The sequence below is a fragment of the Erinaceus europaeus genome, chromosome X, assembly GCF_950295315.1.
Source record: "Erinaceus europaeus chromosome X, mEriEur2.1, whole genome shotgun sequence".
In the NCBI taxonomy this organism is placed as follows: Eukaryota; Metazoa; Chordata; class Mammalia; order Eulipotyphla; family Erinaceidae; genus Erinaceus; species Erinaceus europaeus.
In genome coordinates this window covers 25,147,142-25,166,846 of record NC_080185.1, presented here as the reverse complement: position 1 = coordinate 25,166,846, position 19,705 = coordinate 25,147,142, and the positions used below count along the sequence as shown (strand labels likewise).

At 44.5% G+C, this 19,705-nt stretch overlaps 1 protein-coding gene across 1 annotated transcript in view; it reads right to left on the bottom strand.

Annotated features, from left to right (window-relative positions):
• The window catches only part of GPC4 (glypican 4), a 141,653-nt gene extending 122,258 nt beyond the window's left edge, over positions 1-19,395 (bottom strand). Inside the window, exon 1 of the mRNA XM_007517013.3 lies at positions 19,236-19,395. Coding sequence (XP_007517075.1) covers positions 19,236-19,395 — 160 coding nt within the window. The remainder of the gene's footprint in view (positions 1-19,235) is intronic.
• Between the last annotated feature and the right edge of the window lie 310 nt (positions 19,396-19,705).

Genomic DNA, 19,705 nt, shown 5'->3' with positions numbered 1-19,705 from the left:
TACTTTAAGTGCACTTAATGGTCCCTTGGAAACTGTCTGGAGTGGGGGTGATACAAGTGCAAGCACAACTAAATATACACTATTATACAAATGTAAGGTTTGACAGAACTCTCTAATCACACGTCAACTTTCAATGTTGAAATGGCAAAAAATTCTTTTACAGCCAATTTGTGTTAAGAAAACCACTTAATACTTGAGGCTATTTAAATCTGGCAAAATGTAGGCTCTAAATCTACTTTTCTTAAATGTCACCCCAGGAAGCCACAAAGCATTGGCATAACACTCCAGCATATAGCACAGATTCAAAGACACTTCTGAAATTAATAACTAAGCCAAATGAAATCGTTTCCTTTCATTCTTAGTGATCAGCTTGCATTCCTCGCATTAAAAACACATCTTCATTTTTTTTATTTTTTGGTTGTTTTCCTTTTCTGAAAAATACGAGGCTACAACAGCTGCTGGGACTTCAAGAAGGAAAACAAATATCCTGTCCTAACAGCTTCGCTGCCATTAGTTTCCTATGTTAATCAGGTCAATTATAGACATGCCTTCTATAAATCTGACTAATTAGAAGGAATATGGGCTGATTTACACATTTTCAAAAGAAAAAAAACACAGGCACACATTAATTATTAAGCACAAAGTGATCCCCCCCCCCCAGAAGTTTCTACAACTGCAACTTAAAGACCTCTTTTAACAGAGAAACATATTTGTAATGAACACAATAGTTTAAATTAAAGGGTTGCTCCTGGGGTGTTTGGAGATACTCTTTTCCACTATGTAGGTGCTAAGACATCTCTTAACATCCTATTTGCACCATTCCTTTGCTTACCACACCCTTTGATTACAAACCAACAGAGAGAAACTGGCTCAACCCCAACCTCCATTATCCCACAATGTCATTGTATTCTACTGCATTCCTGACGCCAGAAGCAACCTAGATAATGGGGGGTGGGGTGGGGACAGGGATGGGGAGAGACCATCACCACCAAGATTATTGGGGTAAAAATGGCACAGGTTGTAGTGAAGGACCCATTCTGTCATGAACTCACATATTTTAGCAGTCAGCACACCTTGATGAAGTCACATGAAGTCATATGAACTGTAAGCCCATCAGACAACAGGAAAATAACATGCATGGGCTGGGGAGATAGCAAAGAGGAAGAGCAGGACCTGCGTACCTGAGGCCCTGAGGCCCACCTCTGATGCCACCATATGCCAGAGCAGTGCCCTCCTCGCTCAGTCCTTCTGTTCTCTTTTACAAATTCACGTAAAACGAAAACAAAATATTTTAAACAGAAATTAAATGCTGGTTTCTATTTCTAATGGGAACAAAAATCTTAAAATAGGAAGGCTAAGGGCCTAGGGAGACAGCACAAGGGTTCTACAATAGACTTTCATGCCTGAGGTTGTGAGGTCCCAGGTTCAATCCCCAGCACCATCACACGCCAGAGCTGGGCAGTGCTCTGGCTTGAAAGAAAAAGTAAAAAAGAAAAAATAGATTAATAAATGAAAATATATCCCACCCAGTCACCTAAATCTGCTCCAGTTATCAGAAAACTGTCACAGTCTTGGCTACAGGAAGGTTGAAGTTTCTTCACTTGCCTTCCAACTTGAAAGTTACCAGCCCTTCTTCTAAGATGGCCACACAGCTAATGATCAATGGACTCCACCCCCCACCAGTAGAACCTTCTTCCCCATGTGTATCCAGCTTCACTGGACCTGAGGGGGCAGAGGGACAAAAAGTTAGTTCCAAACTGGGAATAACAAGTCAGAAGAAGATTAACCAACCAGTCAGCTAGAGGGCATTTAGTTCAAATTCAGTTTAAGGTGAACCTATTCCACTCCTCCCCTACAGTGTTGGGAGGGGCGGGTACAGCAAAATAGTGTGCTTGCTTCGCTTCGCTTTGCTGTGTGCACAACCCAGCTCCCACCACACTGGAGGAACTTCAGTGCTGTGGTCTCTCCCCCAGCCAACCCTCTTTGTTTTTCTCTGTCTTTAACTCTCTCCCTAGAAAACTTGGGCCATGGGCTAAGTGGTAGTACACCTAGTTAAGCACATGTTACACTGTGGATAGCTTTAAGCCCACAGTCCCTACCCTGCAGGCGTGAAGCTTCGCAAGCAGTGAAATAGTACTGTCTCTCTCTGCCTCTACCCCTCTTCCCTCTCAGTGTTTCTCTCTCTATATCCAAAACAAATAAAGAAAATAAAATGTTTAAAAGTTGGAACTGTGAAAACCCGGTGAAGACAAAATCAAATCAAAACAAAATAAAATGCTTTCTCATTCACACAAAAATGATTTCTCCAACACCCTAGTGAGGGGGTGATTTTTTTTTTCTTAAGGACTAGTTTTCTCAAAGTGTACCATCGGAAAAAAAAATGTGTCTTGATTTGCTTTTTTAAAAAACCTAGCATGGGGAAATATTCTATAATTAAAGCAATTTTAACAATAGCAGATAATAATTTGACTATAAATTGTGAGGAATGTAATGACTGCTTATTCTGGCACTAAAGAAACAGGCCTTTCTGTGAAGTGACTGCCAAGAAAAATGATACTCCCACTCAGACTGGACCATTGCAAGTAGTAACTGTTAACCACATGCTTTACACAGCAGACTGCAAGGACAGTGCGCTTTGTTTTCATCTCCCAACTAAACACCAGACTGAAGAGTGCTCAATGGAGACAAAAGCAAATGTGGTAGAAAAACAATCACCGAAGGAGGGGAGCTCCTGTGGCTTAAAGCTTGCCAAGATGCAGACGTCAAGGGTTTAGAGAGTTTGGAGAACTAAGGAAAGCTCTCCAGTCCAAAAGAAACCACTTCCATTCGGCTCCCAGGCATAAGAGAAAGAAGTCGGGCTTTAAGAGGCTTGAGAAAGTCAAACTGACAATGGCTGTGAAAAGAGAGGAGGAGTGTGAAAAGAATGGCTGGGATGCAGCTGAGACCAGGTGACCTTGAACTGGACTAGACAAAGAAGACAATCCTGTCTGCTCCCCCACCCCCCCCCACCCCCCCAGCTAACTTCCTGGGGAAGAGGAGGGAAGTGAACACCTGGTGGAACAGAACAGAAACAAAGGCTCTGCAGGTACAACCAAGTTCCTGGTAACATCTGCATCAGAGACAGGGAAGAAGCAACCATTCCTCGGCCTGGATTAAACACACACACACACACACACACACACACACACACACACACACACAGGAAAGACTCAGCTCCTACCTCCAAGCCAGTCAAGAAACAAACATAATATTTTTGCTTGAACTTCTAGGACTGAATGCATTTTTAAAAAATGAACAGAGAAAGAAGCGCTTAGCAGAATAGAAATGAAAGTAAAAAAAAAAAAATCACACTTGAATATTGTTCTGTTGACTTTTGAACCACAAACATTTCTCCCGGCACCTACCATATGCAAGGCTATGTGGCAGAAATTAGAGATAAAATTATACAGTATTATGTCTTCAAGTAATACTTGAAAGGGCTTCTTTTCCCTTAGGGTGGCAATAATCAACAAGGTCAGAGACAAGGACAATCAGATGTGTCCTCATTCTTAATATCACACTCTTCGCCTTAACTTCGAAGTGTTTCTTTGATTATGATTATACATTTACTTTGTTTGGTGAATGTTTAAAAGAGAAGTCAATATTCAAATATTTAAACTTGTGACCTCTCGTCTCCTGTGACTTCAGGTCAGAATGTCAAGTTTCCCAAACTGAGTTCAGTCAGCAGACATCAACAGTAGCAGCAATTAAATCTAACACAGATGGAAGTGGGGGTGACACCACAGCACCAAAGTTTTCTCCAGTGCAGTGGGGACCAGGCTTGAACGTGGGTGGTGTGCATGGCAAAGCAGGCGTAACTTAGATGCTCTAAGAGAGCTTACAAGAGGCAGACCCCTGAAGTGGCACAATGGATGAAACACTGGACTCTCAAGTATGAGATGCTAAGTTCAAGTCCTGGCTTCCCATGTGCCAGAATGGTGTTCTGGTTCTTTCTCTCTCACACATGCACTTGCTCTCTCTCACTCTGTCTCTCTCTCTGTCTTACTCTCTCTGTCTCGCTCGCTCTCTCTCTCTCTCTCACACACACACACACACATTAATAAATGAATCAAAACAGAAAGAGGGAGGCAGGTGGTGACACACCTGGTTGAGCACACAGATTACAATGCACAAAGACCCAGGTTCAAGCCCCCAGTCTCCAACTACAGGGGGAAAGCTTCACAAGTGATGAGGCAGGGCTGCAGGTGCCTCTCTGTCTCACTCCCTATCAACCCTTCCCTTTAAATTTCTGGCTTTCTCTAGCCAATAAATAAATAAAGGTAATATTAAAAAAACAGAGGGAGGAGGGCTATATAAGGGGGAAAGGAGAGAAATCTACTAAATTTAGAGAAGGTACAACCAACAACCAAATATTCTTTTTTTAATCATTTATTTATTTATTATTGTATAGAGAGAAATTTAGAGGGGAAGGGGAGATGGAGAGAGGCAAAGAGACAGAGATACCTACAGCCCTGCTTCACCACTCGTGAAGCTTTCCCCCCTACAAGTGGGGACCAGGGCTTGAACCTGGGTCCTTGAACACTGTAATGTGTGCACTTAACCAGATGCACCACCGTGCCTGCTCCCCCTAAAGTTTTTTTCCTAATTTTTTAATGATCTGTATTTATTTGTTAGATAGAAACAGTCAAAAATCAAGAGGGAAAGGGGAAGTAGAGAGGAAGAGAGACAGAGAGACACCTGCATCACTACTTCACCACTCGCAAAGTTTTCCCCCTGCAGGTAGGCAGGTGGGGTTGGGGATGGGGCTTGAACCCAGGTCCTTGTGTGTTGTAATATGTGCACTCAATCAGGTGCAACGCCACCCAGTGCCCCAAGCAAAAGTTCTTAAGTGAGGAAGATCCTGAGTTAATAATACACAACCCTTAGCCTTTAGTTTAGTTTAGTTTAGTTTAGTTTAGTTTAGTTTAGTTTAGTTTAGTTTAGTTTAGTTTTCTCTTAGAATACAACAAAGTACCACCAGAAGCAGTGGATTCATAGTGCAGGCACGGAGCCCCAGAGATAACCCTGGAGGCAAAGTAAAAAAAATACAACAAAGTAATATATAAATTTAACTACTAAGCTGGGGAGACAGCACAATGGCTCTGAGCTCCCTGGTTCAATCCCCAACACTGCCATAAACCAGAATTGAGCAGTGCTCTGGTGTCTCTTTCTCTCTGTATCTCTTTCATAATAAATCAAACACAGAATGGACATGAACTCAAAAACTTTTAAAAATATCTAACTACTTACTGACTCAGTATTCTTGGGGAGATAAGCTCTGTAAATAGGCAAACGTGAACAAGACTTGAAGTGTCTTCTCTCCTTTCTTGGCACAGAGAGGGTTTGGGCCCTAAATATGAGTGATTTCAGTGATGCTTCTGCTATTCCACTAAAAAGGATCCCTACAGCTCCACACCCTCCTCCAGAGCCACTGTACCTTCCAAGTAATGTCAGGGCTCAGACCTAAGTCACATGCATGCCAAGATAGGTGCTCTACCCACTAAGCTAGCTTTCTACCACCGTCCCGCCAGCAATTCTTGCATTATTTTAAGTATGTCTCTCTCTCTCTCTCTCTCTCTCTCTCTCTCTCTCTCTCCCAAAGTTATTGCTGGGGCTCAGTGCCTGCACTACAAATCCACTGCTCCTGGAGGCTATTTTTTCCCTTTTGTTGCCCTTGTTGTTGTTATAGCTATCGTTGTTGGATAGGACAGAGAGAAATGGAGAGAGGAGAGGAAAACATAGAGGGGGAGAGAAAGATAGACACACCATCTGGCTTCTATGGCATGCTTTCTAAAATAACTTCAGTGAGATTTTTTTTATCAAAATATATTTTAAAAAATAATGATTTAATATTGCCCAGAGGTATACTAGTGTCCCCAAGGGGCTTCTGATGGGGCTTCTGATCATCCATCCCATCCTAAAGCCTCAAAAGGTTCAAATCAGCAAGTTCAACGTCTACTGTTCTGTCTGTGTAGCTCCCACCAACACCACCAACATCTACCATTTCACACAGTCATCTCTCACTTCTCCCAAAATGCCACCTTGGCCTGCCACTAAAACTATCCCTTCCTGGGACCCCTGCACTTCCCATTCAGTGCAGCCCTCACTTATTATTTCTACTCAAAGACTAGGAGGTCAAACAAGTAAATGGCACCAGGCATTGGAGCGCCTGGTTAAGCACACACCCTACATTGTGCAAGGACCCAGGTTCAAGCCCCTGGCCCCCACGCCCACAGGGAGAAATCTTCATGAGTGGTGAAGTAGGGCTGCAAGTGTCTATCTCTCCCACCCTCTAAATTTTTCTGTTTCTATCCAATAATGAATAAATAACACCAACTTTTTAAAATCTTCTAATGCTTAAATCTTATCTACCTAGTTTGAATATAAGCACCTCAAAAAACCTTATTCCTCTTGTCTGCTTTTTGAAGAAAAAAAAAGTCTCATTATTCACTGTTTAATGGGAGACAAAGAGCACTGACCGATTCTTGCTTATGGTGGCTCTGGGGATTGAACCCAGGACCTCTGGTCTTCAGGCATATAAGTCTGGTGTGTTACTGACTGCATATCTCCCCATCTCCTGGAATTTTTTTTTTAGAGAGACCAGAGCATCACTCTACCATTTCACAGGGTGCCAGGGATCAAACCCAGTGCCAGGGATCAAACCCAGGAACTCACACAAAAAAGTCAGGTGTTCCACTGCCAAGCCACCTCCCCACCTCACTTCTTTCTTCTGTCAATCTCTGGCTCCTCAGCACCAAGCAGGCTGTGCTACAGAGATAAGCTGTTCAATCGATGACTACGAATGGTATCATGGTATATTGCTGTCTTTTCGCTAAGTAGAGTTCATGGGTTTGATGACAGCTGTTTCGATCATTTTGCTTTTCTGCCTACATCCACATTCCCAGCTGTGTTCTCTATGGTGGCGCAGATTAGAAGCCTAGGGATTTACTGTACTCCTACTCCTTGATAAGATACTTGAAGGGAATAAACACATGGCAAAGAGGAATTTAAAGTAAAGGATAAAGAGATTGCTTTTTATTTTACCTATAAAGAGAAAGGGAACAAATATCACTGAGTGCACCGACATTTAATCAATAGAGCCATTAAGTCTATATTCCTTTCTAAGTATCTCCAAGGTACTCCCAATGTCCTAGTCTTAGCTCTACCCCAGCAAAGCATCAGTCACCACTTAGGGCTTATTCTATGCCATATGGCTTTTACGTGATTAAAAATTACTTTTTTTCCAAGTTCAAATTTTTCTTAAACCCAACAGGCATGCATTGAGCCTCCATAAAAGCTCTCTTCTCAGGGCCAAGTGGCACACCTGGTTGGGTGCACATGTTACAATGTGCAAGGACTCAGGTTCGAGCCCCCAGTCCCCACCTGCAGGGGGAATGCTTTGCAAGTGGTGAAGCAGTGCTGCAGGTGTCTGTCTCTCTTTCTCTATCACTTCTTCCCTCTCAATTTCTGGCTGTCTCTATCCAGTAAATACAATAAAGGTAATAAAAATGTATTTATTTAAAAAAAAAGCTCTCTTCTCAACCAATACTTGGTGATGGATTTCTTGGAGAAACTGAGACCCAGAAAATTGTGTAACATGGATGGGACCTTGAAGATCTTGTAGGGCAATGGGTCTCTGCTGTGGATACTTGTTAGAACCACTGGGAAGCTTTGAAGAAATTACCATAAGGAGCCAGAAAAAAGTAGCTAGAACCTGATAATGATGCACCTTACCGTGCACGAGGTCCAGGCCCCTACCCACAATGCAAAGGGGGAAGCTTTATTAACAGTGCTGTAGTGTTTCTTTCTGACTCTCAGCCTCTACCAGGAAAAGCAGAGTCTGCCAGAAGCAGTGGGGTCATGCAGGTGTGAAGCCCCAGCAAAGTTCTGGTGGGAAAAAAAAAAAACGTGGCAGCCTGAAAAATTGCTCAACGGAGAAAGCACTGGACTTCTGTGTCTGAGATTACTGGCTCAGTCAGTCACCAGCGTTGCATGTGCCATAGTGGTGCTATGGCGTATGTGCATGTGTGTACGTGTGTGTAGTGTGAAACATTCTCTCACATGAGAAAAAAATCATCACTACCTACCGTATGTAAGGACCCATATTCAGCCCATGATCCCCAATTTCAGGGGTGAAGCGTCACAAGTGGTGAAGCAGGTGCCTCTCTTTCTCTCCTCTGTTATTTCCCCCTTCTCTCTCAATTGCTGTCTCAATCAGAAATAAATAATAAATTAATAAATTAATAGGACTGGGGAGAAAGCATAATGGTTCTGCAAAGACACTTTCATGCCTGAGGCCCCTAGGTTCCAGGTTCAGTCCCCAGCACCGCCATAAACCATAAACCAGAGCTTGAGCAGTGCTCTGGTCGTGTGTGTGTGTGTGTGTGTGTGTGTGTGTGTTTATATTTGTCTCTCTCACTAAAATAAATAAAAAATATATTTTTAAAGCGAATGAATAATTTTTAAAAATCACTATAACCTAGTCCCTTTGCCAGAGAGATGATTTAATTGGTGGTGGGTGGGCCAGTATTCAGGCATCAGTAGATTTTAAACAGCTTCTAGGAGGTTCTAATGTATAGCCAGTACTGAGTATCACTGATCTAACCTAGCGTTCACTCCCCCTTTCCATACAAAGAAAGAAGAGTCCACAAAGGGCAAGGTCCCCGGTTCAAGCCTCTGATCCCCACCTATAGGTTCATGAGCAGTAGAGCAGTGCTGCAGATTTCTTTCTCTCCCTGTCTCCCCTTACCTCTCAATTTCTCTGTCTCCAAAATAAATAAATAAAATAAGAAGAACCTCACCAAAGGTATCAGACAACTAATTTCTCACACAGCCATGTTAGAGATGCTTTTGCCACCAAGAAGTCATGCATGTAATCTTGGACAGTGAGATTTCAAGTCTCCCCTCACTCTAATTTTCTGTCCTAGTTAAACCAAGACCCTTTGGTGGGAAGGCAATATGGGTTAAAGAGATCAAGAGACACAAAAGCCAGGTATAAAAGAAGTAATTCAGTGGCATTTAACAGCATGGGTATAACAGCCAATCGTATCACCATATTAGAAATTTGAAAAGTCCAAGAAAATCTAGTAGACAACCTATGAGTGATCAGTTTGCAATGGATATAAATGTGAAATCACTGGAGGTCATGCAGTGGTTGAGAGCACACACTACCATGCACAAGTACTTGGGTTCGATCCCCCATTCCCCACTGCAAGGGGAAGCTTCCCAAGCAGTGAAGTAGGTCTACAGGTATCTTATCTTTCTCTTTTCTTCTCTCTTCTCCCCTCTCAATTTCTCTCTGTCCTAGCAAAATAAAAAAAGAAAAAAAATGGCAGCCAGGAAAGGTGGGTTTGTAATGCTGGCACTGAGCCCCAGTGACAACCGTAGTGGCAATAAAAATAGTAACAATAATAAAAATTCAAATCACTACACTTGCAAGAAGTAGCATTTATCAATCATGCCTGAAGGAAAAATTAAAAGGAAGCAACACCCCCACATTGTTCTACTGTTGAATTGTATGTTCTGAACTCTTTTGGTCTTGGAATTCCACTGCACAATTCTTACAGCCTAAACTACTTCTATCTACTTGCTTCTCTCTCAGAAGGACTCTAAGAGAATGATCAGGCAGAGTTTGCACGCAAAGAAGGTACTGAATTCCCTGGTAGCTTGGGTTCACAGCTACACCTTCCACCATGAGCATCACATGGGCCATCTTTGCAAGGGTCACTGGCAATTCTTTCATCCCACTTAATTTTCTAGTTTATACCTGCCCTGTCACACCTCATCAATGGCCCCTCCATCAGCGTCAAATTCTTCTATTTCATGAAAGATGCCTTCCCCTCACCCTGCTGCAGCCTCTTTTACTCTGCCAGTTAGTCATGCCAGGTTCTTTTTTCCTTTCCCCAAGCAGCTGGTCTTTTTGATGTCTGGCACACATTTATCTGGGCTTCCAATAAGATGTTTTTACATAGTTTCCAGGCTTTCTGGAGGTTATTGACTTTTTTTTTAACTCTTCCATTCAATTTTTTTTCCTAATTTCTAACATTTGTCAAGAGTTTCTTTTTCAAAAACTGAATACCTAGCTGATGGATCTCTTTGATTTTTTTTTCTCCTACCAGATTGTTGAATTAAATGCATCAGAACTTAAATATAATATTTCAAATTACCTCCAGGATGGAATCGCTTCATGAATTTTCTGCACTTTCATGTTCTCTATAGTAAGCAACAGATGTTTAACCAAATGGAAATGAAAATGCTAGTTCTTACCTGGCCGTGTTTTTGACTGTCTGTATAAAACATTCTGTTAACCTTAAGCCTGTGTTCCTCTGCATGGTGAAAACAAGAAAATTAAGATTGTCCTACTCATGCTGTGCCAATGAATGAACCCCGAGTCTCATGTACTTTGCTACAAGTCCACTTCCCAGCTCTATTAAAAAACAAAAAAAAAAGGAGAAGAAGAAATATTCATCAAAGTAAGACTGGGGGGGTGTTGAGGTCCTCAAGCACAATGGCAGAGGAGGACCTGGGAGTGGGGTTAGTTAGATTAGTTAGATTGTTATGTGGAAAACTGATAAATATTATACATGTACAATCTACTGTATTTTACCGTTGACTGTAAACCATTAATCCCCCAATAAAGAAAAAACTACTAATACAGGAAAAAAAAATCTTTATTATGAGTGAGTGAGGAGTGAGACCTAAGCACAGCTCCACCATTCATGTAATTATATTTGTCTGGTTTTTGTTATTCTTATGTAGTGAGAGAAATAGAACCCAGGGCTTCAAATATGCTATACCATTGAGTCATCTTCCCGATACACCAGTTTTACACTACTATTGTTGTTATTATTATTATTATTATTACTATTTTGCCTCCAGGGTTATTGCTGGGGCTCAGTGCCTGCACGATGAATCCACTGCTGCTAGAAGCCATTTTTTCCATTTTAGTTGCCCTTGTTATTACTGTTACTGTTGTTACAGCTGCTGTTGTTCTTGGATAGGACAGAGGGAAATCGAGAGAGGAGGGAAAGACAGAAAGGGGGAGAAAAAGATAGACACCTGCAGACCTATTTCACCACTTGTGAAGTGACCCCCCCTGTAGGTGGGGAACCAGGGGCTCAAACCGGGATCCTTGTTCTGGTCCTTGTGCTTTGCACCACGTGCGCTTAACCCACTGAGCTACTGTCCAAATCCCTACACTTTTATTATTATTGTTTTTGTTAGAAATTTTTTTAATTTTTTTATTATCTTTATTTATTTATTGGATACAGACAGCCAGAAATCAAGAGGGAATGTGGTGATAGAGAGGGAAAGACAGAGAGACACCTGCAACACTGCTTCACTCGTGAAGCTTTCTCCCTGCAGGTGGCTCAAACCCGGGTCATTGCGCATTGTAACATGTCTATTCAACCAGGTGCACGACCACCTGGTTCCCATTTTTATTATGTTTTTAAAATTTACTTATTATTGACAGAGATTGAAGAGAGCGAACCAGAACACCACTCTGGCATATGTGATGCTGAGGACTGAACTTGGGATCTCAGTGCTGAGGAGTTCAGAGTTCTAACCACTGTACCACCCCCTGGGAGAGTTGGGACCTCATGCATGTGCAATTTCACTGTTCCATTCAGAAAGAGAGACAACACTATGCCCTTCACACTTCCCCTGGTGCCATGGCACGCCTATGTAGTGCCAGAGCTTAAACCAGGGCTGCACACAGGGCAAGACACATGCCCTACCTGATGAACTCTCACTCTGGCCCTTAAATTTATTTTCTCAGGTTAACTGATGTGCCTGGAACACTTGTATACACTGCATTTCATATGCTAACTTACCCCTTCCCAACTTGCTCTAAGTTGCTTAATCATACAATAATCATACAATCATTTATTTTGTAAAGTGCATGTCAATGTGGAAAGAGAAAATATTCTTATTCTTTCTGAGAAATTTCTATAGCATTCAGTTAGTCATAAAGTAGTGGGAGACAAGTACTCTTCCAAAATCTTAAAACTATTCTCTAGCAGATGGGAAGGTAGTTCAGTGAACAGACCACAGGGCCTGCATAGAAGTGGCTCAGGGTTCAATACAGCACCACTGTGCTCTAGACTGCCTGCTCTCTCTCTCTCTCTCTCTCTCTCTCTCTCTCTCCTCTCTCCTCCCTCTCTCTCGCCCTCCCTCCCTCCTTTTCTCTCCCTCCCTCTCTTTTTCCCTCCCTCCCTCTCCTAAAAACAAATCCCTGAGTTATGCAAGCGTATCTTGGAGATTTACTCTAAATCTATTCCGCGTCAGAGTGTTTAGATCCAGAAGATTCCCAGGAGAACAGCAGACCATAAATGACAATCTATCATCAAAGCAGAATAAGCCCATGATAGCACTGGTGTCCTGGCGGAGAATGCAACTGGATAGTTTGTCAAACACACACAAAGACACGCATGCACACACACACACACACACACACACACACACACACACACACACACTATTCAGCGAGGATTGGAGTATGCTCCCACACTTGGTACTGCTGGCTGGTTACCTCAAACACCAAGAGCTGCCAGCTTAGTCCCCAGGTTGCTTAGAGTTGAGAAGCTATACATGTGTCTGCCCCTGTTCTTAAAAAATAATAAAAACTAAAGTCCTGCATTTCCAGACAATGGTCCCAACAGGCTACACCATTCAGCCTGGGTATGTAGCAGACTATGACAGTTTTACAAAACAGGGGCCAGGCAGTGGCACGCCTGGTTAAGCACACACACTACAGTGCACAAGGACCTAGGTTCAAGCCCCTAGTCCTCACTTGCAGGTGGAAAGCTTCAGGAGTGGTGAAGTAGGGCTGCATATGTTTGTCTCTTTCCCTTTCTACCTCCCTACCATTTTCAATTTCTCTCTGTCTCTTCTTCTTCTTCTAGCGTTTGCCTCTCTGTCTCTCATAAAAATAAATAAAATAAATAAACTTTCATAGAACACATCCCTTAAGAAAGGTAACCAACATGTGGCTGCAGTGCTGGTACTAGACACTTTGCTGGCAAAGAACATGACTGACTCCTCTGTAGTGGCATCAGAAGACTCTCATTTCTGAAGCCAGCCCCCTAAGGGAGTAGAGGCAGCACTCTGTTTTGCTGATCAGTACAAGAGAATAAACAACATGGACTACACTTCCTGCCAGGCAGATAAAACCTCGTTTCAAATCCTACCTCCACCATTCACTAGCTGTGAGACTATAAATACCTTTATTAATCCCTGGACTGTGCACTGAGGGTGACAGGGCAGTTGTGGACTTGAGATAATAGTGTTTCATTCTCTACACAGATAGGACCAGACCCAAAGAAGACACTCAATCAATACTGGTCCTTTTCAAGGTGCCAACAAATGCATTTTTGGGTGAACATACATGGAAATGTGCCCAGTGCTAACACAGGAGATGTTACGGGAGAGAGAGCTAGAGACTCACTTTCAGCTGATTTAGTGAACATTGATTCAGTTTCCCTTGTAGGGACAAGAAGAAAATATATACAGAGAGAGAGAGAGAGACTACTTCCTTCTTCATTCCTCATCCACTCCCCAGCTAACCTTAAATAATAATAATAATAATTTAAAAAGCAAAACAATAATTACACTGAATCAAATATTTTATATATGTGTGTTCCAACTAGAGATTGAGTTGTATAAGCCAGAATTTATACTAAGTTCTTTTGGGAGCATGTCCAGAAGGGAGACCCTATTCTACTTGAGAGAATTTTCTCTCATGGGTCAGTCTGAACACCTTCTCAAATGAAGCACGGGGAGCTAAATAGATGATTCCAGAAGGAAAGATCTGGTTCAGAGCAAAGGCCAACCCATCTACTTAAAGCAGGAAAAGAATCAAAGGCATGAAGACATACTCTGTCTTACACTCAACCAACTTTAAACTTAAACAAAACTAAACTAAATACAAAATAATGCTTCAATTAAAAAAATGAATGCAGGAACCCTGTGGATACACACCAAGTTGAGTGCTCCCCACCTACAAAGGGATGCTTCATGAGTGGTAAAGTAGATCTGCAGGTGTCTATCTTTCTCTCTTCCTTTCTATCTTCCCCTGATATCTCAAGTTCTCTCTCTCTCTCCTGTCCAATAAAAGTAGAAGGGGAAAAAAGCAAAACATGGCTATCAAGAGTGGTGGCAGAGAAATTGAAAGGGGTGGGGGAAACAGGTGGAGAGATAGACATATCTGTCGCCCTGATTCACCACCTGTGAAGCTTTCCTTCTACAAGTGGGGACCAGGGACTTGAATCATGGTCTTTGTGCCAAGCCCCAGTGATAACTGGTGACAAAAAAAATGAATACATAAAACTCTGTAAAACATCTATTACAACACCTAAACATACTTAAATCAGTACTAGAAAGTATCACTATTTCTCCAAAACAGTTCTTTCATGTGAGCTAATGTAGTTTGATTCCCACAATCCTTTGAGGTATGCATATTCATGCACACACACACACACACACACACACACACACATACGTGCATCTATGGGTATCTCACTCATGAATGTAAATAGCAACAGGAAATAAAATTTCCAAAACCACAATAATGGCACAAAGTCACCCACAGTATCATTCAAAGTTATCTGAAAGGAACCTTTGACAAGCTTAAGAACGTTTCTAAGCAACAATGTCTGTTTTTAAAAAGCAAGTTCAATAAAGATCACAAATTTTATTTATATTAGTAATTTTATTAGTAATAATAGCCAACTGTTGCATATCCTCTGTCCTTGGCTTTTATGGAAGGAGATGCAATGACAACAGTCAGACTTTTGTGCTTATTATTATCATAATCATTAAAAAAAAACCTGGGGCTGGGGAGACAGCATAATGGTTCTGCAAAAGAGTTTCATACCTGGGGCTCTGAGTTCCCAGGTTCAACCCCCAGAACCACCATAAGCCAGAGCTGAGTAGTGCTCAGGTGTCTTTATCTATCTGTGATTCTATTTCATTCAAAATAAATAAAATATTCTTTAAAAAATGGTGAACTATGAGTTGGGCAGTGGTTAATCCTGTTTAGAGTACATAGGACAGGGTGGGGGTATAGCATAATGGTTATGCAAAGACTCTCATGCCTGAGTCTCTAAAGTCCCAGGTTCAATCCCCCACACCACCATAAACCAGAGCTAAGGAGGTCTCTGGCAAAAAAAAAAAAAAAAGAAAAGAAAAAGAAAAAACATAGGACCATGCACAAAGATCCTGGTTCAAACCCCCTAGTCCCCACTTGGAGCAAAGCTTCACAAATGGTAAAGCAGAGATGAAGGTATGTCTGTCTCTCTGCCTATTTTCCCCCACCCTCCTCAATTTCTGTCTCTAGCAAAAATTTAAAATAAACTGGTGAGGGGTCGGGTGGTGGCACACCTGGCTAAGCACATACATTACAGTGTATATAACCCAGGTCCACACCTGTAGGGAAAGCTTCACAAGCAATGAAGTGGTGTTGCAGGTGACTCTGTCTCTCACCCTATCTTCCCCCTTCCCTCTAGATTTTTCTGTCTCTATTCAATAAATAAATAAATAAGTTTTAAAAAAATAAATAGAAAAGGCGGGTGTAGGTAGCATAATAGTTATGCAAAGAGACTCTCATGCCTGAGGCTCTGAAATCGCAGGTTCAGTCCCCTGCACCACCATCTGCCAGAGCTGAACAGTGCTCTGGAGAGAGAGAGAGAAAGAGAGAGAGAGAGAGAGAGAATGGAAGAAAGAGAGAGAGACTGGTGGACTAACATTACCTAGTTCCAGTGTCTACACCTTCCTCAGTGCCACTCACGTGGCACTTAGCACACTCGGTGCTGTGTTCCAATTACCTGGCAAGGTCCTGGTGGCAGAGGTCTGTCCTCCCCTTCTGGATGCACAGACACATTTACAAAGTAGGCACTCCTGAGTAGATATGCCCACAGAAAACCAAATGAAAACTTACACTATCCTGCATGCTAAGGATCCCTTTTGCCTGTGACATCTGGGCTCCCCATTATTTGATAAGCACAGGAGGTCAAGCAGACAGGCAAGGCAGGACCTCAGCTGGAAGCCCTGTCAGCGTGATGTACTCCTGGACACCCTTGAGAGCACATCAAATTATCTTAATTATGATCTAAGAAGACAGAGGCTCCTTAAGAACAGGGAGCATTCAGAAAGCTTGCTCAAGCAGCAAGAAGACAAGTGCAAGGCCACAGGGGTGGGGGGGCGGGGAGCAAAACCTTCAACTTGGGCTAAGCCCAGGGTGAGGCAACCAGACATCTTACCCCTTAGCCTGGAAAACTCTCTTGCACTTCTCACACTTCAATCTCTATCTCCATTACCCCACCACCACCACCATCAGCACCAGCAAAGTGCCAGGCAACTGTTCCACTCAGACACAGACTCAACATCAGTTACTGCATAGGATGTTTCCCCCTAAAGTTCAGTGAGTGTAGTAGCCCAGGGAAGAGGAGGCTAATGTATGCATCTGGAGAGGCCAGGGCTATGGTAAAGATTACCCCTGTCTATACTGGCCATCTAAAGGTATTTACTTGGGTCTGTCTGTGTTGTGACAGTGTCCAAGGCTTAAATGAATGCCTCTTAACACTCCACATTTTTGAGCCATTCAGTCATGCATTTTTGTTATTGTTGAAAGTGGTGCGAAATTGCACTGCATGAGCTTAAAGTCCTTGGTGGTCTTCCAAGGATTCCAGCTAAAAAGGCACTTCCTTTGTTCCTCAAGAGAATGCAGTCCAGTAGGTCATTCAAAAGGGGGAAATAAAAGCAGCAGCCCTGGGAGGGAGATGAAGGACAAGACAAAAAGAATAAAATGTTTTGGGTGTGAGCACATTAGCTTCCATTTCCTGCTGCTGGTCGCTAATAACTCTCCAACCTGGGGAGAGGGTTTGTCCAGATGGACTGCTAAGCAAAGTGGGGGGAGTCGTCAGGTATTTTGGGAGGACCAGACAATGTCAGGGAACACCTAATGCTGGAGTGCTGGCAGCGCCCTCCAAACTTCCTCTTTGCTCTGGGATACTGGCAGAAGAAGATGGCCTGCTGCCTTTGCCTGTAAGGCACCTGAGCAAAGTTGTAGAGAGTCAGGGAGGGCCACTTCCCAACCCACTCCAGCGCCTCTCAATGGTACAGAGAAGAAGAAAAAAAAAAAAAAAAAAAAGGAAAACTTGTCACATTCACATGAAGGGCATCGCTGCATCCCTCCCTTCCAAATGTGGGAATGACAAGTGTAACCTTCACGCCAATCATCTCAGCTGGGCCCCAGGCCCGAGGGGCACGCAGTGGGGTGGTGGGGGGAGTAGGAGGGGGCACAAAGACCCCAGATCTGACCTGCCTGCCTGAGCCCCCAAGCTTCCCAGTGGCTGCTGGTTCACTTTACTTTTTCTAGCGGGGCAGGAGAGTGAGGGAGAGAAGAAAGAGGGCTTTTCAGGGCTCTACAGCCAATAAAATCCTGCCGCTGTGAGGGCAGACTTGAGCTCCCAAAAAGACAGGCAGCTCAAGGGCAAACAGCCTCTAATCAGGAGTGTGCGAGTTATTTGATAACTGCTAAGGTGCCGCCTGCTGCTGCTCCCCTCCCAGCACCACCGCCCCCACCAAGGTCTCAGGTTCTATTTCTAGACTGAGACCGGTGACCCACTGGAGAGCGCCAGCAACTTCCCTCAATTACCTTTGTTAAGTTACTGTGCAACTGACCAGTGCACTTAATCTCGGAGGTTATTATTAGCCCTTCCCAAAAATGACCCCCCACCACCACCACCAAGCCTTCCTAAGATTTGGGGGCCGCCTGGTTGGAATTAAGAGTATTTTCTCCAACAAGGGCAACAAAAGGGAATAAATAAATAAAATAAATATAAAAAAAAGAAAAAAAAGAAAGAAAAAAAAAAGAACTAACATTTATAAAAAAAAAAAAAAAAAAAGAGTATTTTCTCTGCTAGCTGCTGGGGTTCCCACCCGGGTGACCAAACCAGGGAGGCCAAGATTGGCTCTATCTGCTCCCTCACTTCCATGAAAGGTTCAGAATGGAGCTTTGCGCCCCCCTCCTGCCCAGCCGCAGCCGCCCAGGCTTGAAACTTTCACTTGTCCGTTAGGTTCTGCTGGCCAAAAGCCATTGAGCTTCCTGGTTCTTTCTGGAACCCTCGGAGCGAACGGGCTACCTGCACCGCCTCGGGCACCGCAGCAGCACGGGCCAGCCGGGCGGCGCGCAACAGTTGGCCTCTGTCTGTGAGTGCCACTGGTGCAACCCGCCAGAGAAAAAGATGCCTCCTTCCTGCGCTCTATCCCCTCACGGACAGCCCCCCCCACCCGCCTAGTCCCCCAAGATCGAAATCCCAAGAACTTTTTCAGAGGCTAAACCGTCTCCATTTGCATAAGCATCTCCAAACTGGGTTGCAGGTTTCCTGTAATCAGTCCTTTCAAAGGTCTGTAATTGAATGTGCAATTAACCCTTAAAATGAGGTGAGAAAGAAGAGGGGGAAATTCTCAGCTCGCCCAATACCTTCCGGAGAGCAGAGCGTCGTCCTGTCTCCCCCCACCACCACCACCGCAAACCACGCTTTGGAGGAGTGCAGGAGAGTCCTTTGCTTTTTAAAGACGAAAGCCGCTCAAAGCAAGGGAAACTCCTCATCCTTGGCAGCCGGTGGGAAAAGAGGTGGGGAGAGGGGTTTTAAAGGCCATCAATGAAACATCGAGTCCAGTCCCATGTTGGGCGACCCCCCCTTCCTCCTCTCGGGACCCTGGCATGGTCTAGAAGCCGCCCCCCCCCCCCGCACCGTGGGCACCAAATGCCTCCACTGGCTCTCTCGTTACCCATACCACAAAACGGGGAGCCCAGAACAAACTCCAACCCGGAAAAGAAGAGGGAGCCGGTGACACGCACTTTGCGGGCCACAGTCCTCCAAGGGCTTCCCGGGACCGTGACAATCGCGAGGAGTCGGAGGGGGGGGGGAGATGTGGAGCAGAACGCGGGAGTGGCACCCCGCAGACCGGTGGGGGCACCCCTCCGTGGGCAGAGAACGCTGGGGGCCGCGGGACACTTTCCGCGCCAAGGCTCGCCCTCCGCCTGTCTTTCTCTTCCTCTTGGCAACCTGCTTCCGACGCGAGAAACAACGGGCAAAAGGGTGTGTGTGTGTGAAGGGGTGGAGGTCCATAGATCCCTGCTCCTGGGTCCCCCTTCTCTGCGCTCACCCCCCTGGGGGGTTCCCACCTACCATTGATCTCGTGCGTGGGGGCATCGTCCTTGCTGAAACCTTTGGACACGTAGAGACGCCGCACTTCCGAGCAACTTTTGGACTTGAGCTCCGCGGCCAGCAGCGCCGTGCTGAGCGCGGCCAGGGTGCAGAGGAGCGCGGGCAAGCCGAGCCGTGCCATGATGTGGGCCGGGGCGGGCGCACTGCCACCTCTGGGTAGGGACGGCAAGTGGCGGGCGCTGGCTCGAGAAGGGAGGACAGTGACTGGAGGGCGAGAGAGTTGGAGGTGGAGGAGGAAGAAGAGGAGGAAGAGGGAGAGGAGGAGGAGGAGAAACCGAAAAGTGGAGCAGGGCCTCAAGCGTCAGGCAACGGTCCCCGGTGCCAGGCGTCCGGCCAGGGGAGAAGGACAAGGAGTAGGAGGAGGAGGGCGTGAAGGAGGTGCGCGGCCCAAAGGAGCGGAGGCGCGGGCCAGTGACCTCGGGGCTCCGAGG